At 41.9% G+C, this 7881-nt stretch overlaps 1 gene segment (V, D, J or C); it reads right to left on the bottom strand.

Annotated features, from left to right (window-relative positions):
- Positions 1–1536: 1536 nt before the first annotated feature.
- On the bottom strand, positions 1537–2536 carry LOC125449535 (T cell receptor alpha variable 5-like). The segment is given in 2 exon segments: positions 1537–1898; positions 2438–2536. Coding segments are annotated over 2 exon segments (408 nt in total).
- Between the last annotated feature and the right edge of the window lie 5345 nt (positions 2537–7881).

Below are 7881 nucleotides of genomic sequence, written 5' to 3' on the forward strand. Positions count from 1 at the left end.
TCTCAAACCACCCTGTTGCCTCAGAATGGATGTAAATACCTTCCTGAACGGGCTGAAAACGCATCTATTTTCACAACTGCGAGGGTGATCTGAGAGATATCGAATTCCAATGTGTTGCTTGGCGCTTTTTCCTGCCTACAGAAACAGTTTGATGACTTGTTGCACGCACATTTCTTTTCATCAATTAGAGATACTTTTGCAACATAAAAACTCTTCCACTTTTGGAGATTTTTTTTACAATACCTCAGGATCCTCCCAATCCCAAAACGTCAACTGGATTTGGAAGTGAGATGAAATATTAGATATTATATAATTTTGAATGCACCCGTTTAGAAATGTTATTACTTATCTCTGGAGCAGATATGTATTCAACTCAGGCTTCCTGGCTCAGAGGTAGCGAGGCTATATCTTCTCCACAAGAGTTCGGAGTGTGATCACAGAGAAAAAGAAAGTGTCGCCATCGTTCACAGCTGACTCTAATTCAACGCGATAATCAATGTGCATTGACAAAGTCTTTTTTTTTAATCTCTTGATTGACACAGTTACTGAGAGCTACCATGCAGTTCCCCAGAGCTGGAACAAGGAGATTGAAATCTTGAGAAGACATTTCGGAATTTTTCAGCAAGCAGTTGTAGCCCTTTGTGGAGAATGGAGTCGTGAAATTAAAGATACGCAATATACGAGCAGTTTAGTTCATAAAATCTAATTCGTTTCATCTGGTTTTACTTGGAAGCTTATATGTTCTCCCAGGCTAATATGTCTACGTTGCCTTTCAGTATGAATGCAGGAGCTATTTTGACAGTTGCATGGACAATTTCAAAACAATTTAAAAGTTATCAGGGTCAGCAACCAGCAACTCGATGTTCGATTGCAAAAACCACCTCAGTTGCCCAAGTGCTGTTTCAGGAAGAAGGTAAAAGAGTGAATTGTTCGCTATGCTTTATTACAGGAGGAATAAATTAGAAGGATGGTATGAAGAAAGCTTGGACATGACTGAGATCGTTTTCCCCACGGCAGAGGAGATTGCGAATGGGCATAATCGAGATGTATAAGCTTATGAAGGGCATAAACACGTCAGACAAGAATGAATATTTTCTCTTGGTGGAGGAGTCAATGACTAGGGGAGTGGTTTTAAGTTAAGACACAGGAGGTTCGGGGGAGATGTGAAGAAATAACCTTCACACAGTTCAGGGAGATAGTCTGAAACTCACTGACTGTACGTGTGGTAGAGGCAGAAACCACCATTACATTGAAGAAATAATTAGATGGGCACTTGAGATGCCATAGCATAGAATAGTTTGGGAAATGTACTGGAGAATGGGTTCTGAATACTTAGGCGATTGTTTTTAACCAGCTTAGACGCAATGGACTGAGGAATATTTTTCTATCCCATAGACTTCAATGATTTTATCTATTGCTTCGGACACACTGGGAACTAATTCTGTTCACTCAGTGCGTTAGGTCGTGAGGCAAGGACGTCTACATGAATGACCAACCAGTTGAAATCTGCCAGTAGAGGTTTCCCCATCGCATGGCTCATTGAATAACAGATTGGTAAGTTTTTGAACTAGTTCTGAGCCTGTTAGAATCGCTGTGATCATTAGCAGCGCAGTAGTACATTGCAGTATCATTCGGCACCAAGCTCAGTATTTTTAGGCTGCACAACTTCTCACTGGGTCTAATAACTTCAATATGCCCATTGAAACCGTCTTCTGGCTTGCCCTCAGAGCCGTAAATGGAGTTGACAATAAGCTCAAGGCCTGCTCCTCCAATCTGGCGGTACCAATACATGTAGCTATTGCTAGTGTCGTTTTGGTAACAGTGCAACTCCGCTGTCTTCCCTTCTCCAACAGACAAGCGGTTGTCCCATTGGGAGACGAGAGCACTCCCGCAGCCAGCTGAGGAGAAAAGGGAGAACAGACATGGTCAAGTTTGAGCCACAATTCACTAGGAGAGGCAATGTCCACCGATGACACCAGGAACTCCCATCACACCAATCACACCTACTCACAGCCGCTCGACTCCTTGACACTCTCAGATCAAGCAGCAGATCTCTGGTCACCCAATCACTCGGGAGCAAAACTGGGGCACACGCCTCATCACCATGATTGACTGCAATGTTGATTACTTGCGGAGACCCGGGTGCATTGTGTGGTCTCCTATATTCCACACCCTTGGAATTCCGCCCGCTTCAAAAAGACAATGCATTTCACCATTACGGAGACAGAGAGTGACCTTAACTGCTCACTGATGTGGGCATTGTGCCGCATTTCTTTGGAAGCTGGGCATTGTCAATTTTATTCTGCTACGAGATAGACTTTTTTAAGGGCATAAACAAAGACGAAACTTGTAAATGATTTGACTGACCAAAGTTCGTCTACGTCGCCAAAAGCAGTTGAGACCGTCTCAAATAGATCAGCAAGGCTGAAAAAGATACCTGGGAACAGCAGTAACAGGAGATGCAGAGAAAGAGCATAGAACATTATCTCTCACAACTTGGTTCAACTTCTCTCACGCACCAAAAACCCTCTCGCCCTGGCACCAGATTTAATGCTTCGCTTTAGATGTGACATCATCACGAGAGCAGCCAATAGACTTCCTCTGTTCCCATCCAATGAAAGCCAGATATCTTGTCTATGAATACCCAACCAGGTAGCCTTACAAGTTGAATGAAATTGCCCACCCCTTGCAGGCTCATACAGATTGGATCGATGTACTTCAGTCTGTTTTCTTTTCTGGTGAAAGTCAAGTCATCTCACGTCAGAGGACTGAAAAATCGGTTAGATATTGTAGCATCGGTCCATTTTGCATTTCAAGATGAATAAAAAAAAAAGTCAAATTGAGCAAGCTATTCCGAACAGGGTCCATTAAATTCTCAAACCACTCTGTTGTTTTAAAATGTATGTAAATATTTTGATACGCGGACAGGGGTGTAAAGGGGATGGCGGGTGTGCCTGTGTCTTTACATCTGCAAGAATGATCTGAAAGATGTCAAATTGCAATTCATCGTTTGGCATTTCCGTTTTCTCTAGCAAAAACGTTGGAGAACAATTTGCAGCCCTTTTGTATCCGCATACTTTTTATGAATAAGATATAGTTTTTTTTCACTATAAAGATTGTTGCAATACAAATACAATCCTCCCTGTGCCAGAGAAGACAGATTTTCAGTCAAATAAAGTATTCTGGTAGACTGAACACGCAGGTAGGTATTTTGCAATGAACATATTCCAAAATGTTTTTACACAGCCCTGAAACAGGTATATAATGAACTCAGGCCTCTTGGCTCAGAGGTAGGGAAAATACAATTGTAACACAAGAGCCCTCCTCATTCATTCCAGATAGCTTCTGATCAATCTGCTCAGCGATGTCACCACACACCTCGGAAGAATTTGGGAACTTAACCCGTTTCTCCTGGCCCAGGAATACTACCATGGCTCCAGAACAGGCCATGTGTGAATAGAAAAAAAGATTCCATTGTTGGAAGCCGACTCTAATTCCAAATGATTATCAACGAATATTAATGAAGTTTTGTTTTCTCTGTTGATTTTCTCTGTTATTGGGAACTTCCATGCAGCTTCTCAGAACTGCATCAAGAAAATTCCTAATCTTGAGAAGGCATTTTGGAAATTCATTATTTTATCCACAAACATTTACCGCCTCTGAGCAGAAAGAACTGGTGAGATTAACAAGACCTGATCATCAGAAGTGAAATTTCGTTAATAAAAAGTAGTTTGCTTCATCTAGTCTGACTTCGAAACTTAATTTGAAACGCACGGTTATTACTCTAGTTCAATACAGCTAAGATGTCATTCTGTATGAATGCAGGAGCGTTTTGCCCATGCAACGCAGGAAATCTCAAATAAAATTACAAAATTTGCAGGAGTAGCAGCCAGAAAATTGATGTTTGATTGAAAGAGTCAACTCAATTGCTTAAGTGCTGCTTCGCGAAGATAAGAAAGTGAATGGGAGGCTATCTGTTAAAGCAGGAGGATTAAAAGGAAGGTGTTAATTATGAAGAGCGATTGGGCAGATTGGAGTTATTTTTCAGAGAACAGACAAGTTGAGGGGGTTACAACTGAGATGCATGAAATTATGAGGGGAATAAACAGAGTAGACAGTAAGAAATTCGAACGCTTGGTGGAGGGATCAATGACAAGCGGGTGTAACAACGGCTCCGCTGGCGCAGAGTAGGGTCACCACCTCTGCACTACAAGAGTCGTTTTTCTGCTCGACTGTGTGTATTCCCACTTGAGGCATTGTTTCCGCAACTTCCACCTTAATTGAACATAGAAAGCGACAAACACTGCCAAAGAACAACTGATAATCTTCAAAAAGATCTTGTTGTTCCTTTAACAACCAGAAGTTACATTGCTGGACAGTATCCCGGAAACATCAGTAACATTAGACACACATAGGCAGTCCACAGAATGATTCTGCAACCCAGTGCCGTCTCAAATCATTGTAGATCAGTTCCTGTTTTACAAGCTGCTTTGTTACTGCTGCCATCTCTCACTTGGTGACTGAATGCGGAAGTTGCATCATTACAAGCGCTGCCGAAAGTATAGCTCTAAGCTACGCATCAGGCTCTCTCTTAACAGTGCGGTTTGCTCGTATTTTGCCTTGATGGGTGCTTTGCAATTTATTTCATAAGTAAATAATAATTTAAGTATAATTTCATAAAGCTATGTACCTGCCTTGAGGAACTACGAATGATTCAAAGGCAGTCCTGCACAGATCACAGAAGCTGAATGCAGTGTTTAATACAAGTGTTCCAGGTGTTTGGCGCACTTTTGTTGCAGTTGTTCCTGGGCTGTGGTTTGGCCAGCAATTATTACCCATCCCAAAAAGACCTTGAGAAAGTAATGGTCTTGGGATATAGAAATGTAGAAAAAGGCCCTCGAGCCTGATACACCATGCAATGAGATTAAGGCTGATCTGTGGCCTAACTCCATATATCCTCCTTCGATCATTATCCCTTAATATTTTTGTTTAATAAGCATTTACCTATATCATATTTAAAATTAATAAGTGATTGTAAATTATCATAGTAACTGCCGTTTGTAGAATAGGCATCCCAACATCTGCCAGTTTTGATTGTCGAGCTGCTTCCTAACATATCTCGTGATGGCCGAGCCCCACCCTAGACTTCAGAACCTCTAACCAGTGCAAATGGTCAACCAATTACCGACCTTGCGTTTTCCTGTTAGTGTTTTGAAGACCTTGTCTTTTACTGTTAATGCTTTGAAGGAAAGTTGGTTGATGAAGCAAACGAAGATAGTTGGGCCAAGGACACGACCAGATGAGCTGAGATATCTGAACTTCAATAATTTCCCTCCAAGCTCAGGATTAAGCAAATCTGCATTAACTGCTCCCCCCGGCATCATGTAGTTTCACTTTTAGTCGTGTCCTTCAATGCCACAATAGATCTACGACGACCTCGATGCCAAGGGCTGTCATTCATCGCTTATTCTCTAATGTTCAGATTTTTAGACCATGCATGTAAATAGGCCCAAATGAGGTTAGGCATTGAGAGTGCTGATAGATATCAACTGAGTGTTTGTAAACTGGTTATTCTCTAAAAGTGCCGCTGGGTAACAATGTCATGGAGTCATTGAATTAAACAGCACAGAAACAGACTTTTCAGTCCAACTCATCCACGCCAACCAGATTTCCTCAACTGATCTTGTCCCATTTACCAACATTTGGCCCAATTCCCTCGAAAAGCTTCCTATTCATATACTTATCATGATGCCTTTTAAATGCTGTAATTATACCCAGCTCCACAACCTCCTCTGGTACCTCGTTCCAATCACACACACTCTCTGCATGTAAAAGCTGCATCCAGGCCCTTTTTACTGTATTTAAGTTCTCAACTTAAACCTATGCTCTCTAGTTTTAGACTTGTCTACACTGAGAAAAAGACCTTGGCTATTCACCTTATCCATATCAATTTACACTTTCTCTCAATTTTGGGAAAGTCTGAGAGTCGACGGATGGTGTGGCAAAACATCCGAGTGGAATTGTTCTGCAATTTGTGGACAGGGCGTTAGTGGGCAATGTTCCAGATTGAAATCTGGATGTCAGGGTTCCGGCTGTGTGAAGGATCTTGTCTTGCAGCCAATGCTGGAACGCCAGAATATTATCAGATTAACGCCAAGAACAATATCCTGCACAGTAACATTGCATCCAGTTGTGTCCTGATATCATATGGAGTGAATTCAATTGATTGCAGATTGATGTCAGAAATCTCTAAAACATCAGAGGAGACAGAGATGGATCGTTTACTCGGCACTTCTGTCTGCAGGAGCTTCTACATGCCTCTCTTTTGTAATGAGGTACCATGTATCTCCACCATTGAGGACGATATAGTTTATTCTATTTGTTATTTACATATACACCACCATCCACAAATTGACGTGTTAGGGGCATTGCTGAGCTTTGATCCGATCACTTAGTTTTGAGACTGATTATTTCTGCCCATTCTGTGCTGTTAGGTACATGAGTAGTTTTTTTTTGCAGTTTGAACGAGTTAACACCTCATTGTCCAGACATGGTCTCCTGCAATCTTTGTTGAAGCACTGCTGATGCCATTGATTCATTGCAATGTCAGACAAGGTGATCTGTTGAGCTGTAAAGTGTTCATTATGGATAAATAGAATTCTGATAATTCTGAAGGTCCATAGTGCAGTACTGGAACTGCCACGTAAGTCCAGTGACGACAACAGCAGGTCAATGGCTAGAAATCCTGCAGTGAGTAACTTGCCTCCTGACTCCCCAAAGCCTGCATACCAGCTGCAAGGGATAATCAAGGGTATGGAACAGTTTCAACTGAACAAAGTGTGGAGCTGGATGAACACAACAGGCCAAGCAACATCTTAGGAGCATGAAGCTGATGTTCCTGGCCTAGACCCTTCATCAGAAAGCTTTACAAGAGAGTTGCAGTGGGAGAGCGATCCCCGAGGTTTGTCTGGAGGAAGGAGGGTAACTTCTTCAGGTTAGGCATCCCCGGAAGAGGCTTCGCTTTGAGGTTAAAATTGTGATCGGATATCTTGGGAACTGCAGATGCTGGAGAATCCGAGATAACAAAGTGCGGAGCTGGATGAACACAGCAGGCCAAGCAGCATCTTAGGAGCACAAAAGCTGACATTTCAGGCCTAGACTCTTCATCAGAAAGCTTTCGACCTGCCTGAGTGAAGAAAGCTTCAAAAGGAGTCAACAATCTCGACACCATCCTCACTATTTGATCCACATCCGAATGCCAAAATTAAACATTCGCCCTCAGCAATACATGCTGTGTGTGTAAAGCTCAGAACCAAATAAAAGTCTCCCCGAATGCATCTCCAGCATATATACCAATCTTTTTCTAGCTGCTATCAGTTCTAAAGAAGCCTCACTAGACCCAAAATTGATTTCTCATTTCTGTCTACAGATGCTGTCAGACCTGATGCGTTCCTCCAGCAATTTCTATTTTTGTTTCAGATTTCCAGCATCCACAGCTGTTTTTTTTTTAAATTCATTTTATTGCACCAATACTGTCAATGCTTTTAGAGAAGGGTGGACAACACAAGGGGTGGACAGCGTCTTATCTCCCCTATACAACTCCATTTTGATTCCACCTTCTACCTCTTTCCCCCTTATCGTTAATTGTACCTCCCCCAATCTACCTGTTCAAAGATAACATTGCATTCCATCTGAAGTCGAGAGGGAATGAAAACGGTCCTACTGGATAAGAGGTAGTGAATCTACCATGACGCAATAAGAGCTTTTCATCTTGGTTTTATTGCATTGCCCGTAACGTGCACAAATTAAACAATTGGAAACATGAGCAATTTAATAGTCCAAATTGTCACCATGATTTAATGGCGGAAGGTCTATTCTATT

Source organism: Stegostoma tigrinum, chromosome 46 (genome assembly GCF_030684315.1).
Source record: "Stegostoma tigrinum isolate sSteTig4 chromosome 46, sSteTig4.hap1, whole genome shotgun sequence".
Classification (NCBI taxonomy): Eukaryota; Metazoa; Chordata; class Chondrichthyes; order Orectolobiformes; family Stegostomatidae; genus Stegostoma; species Stegostoma tigrinum.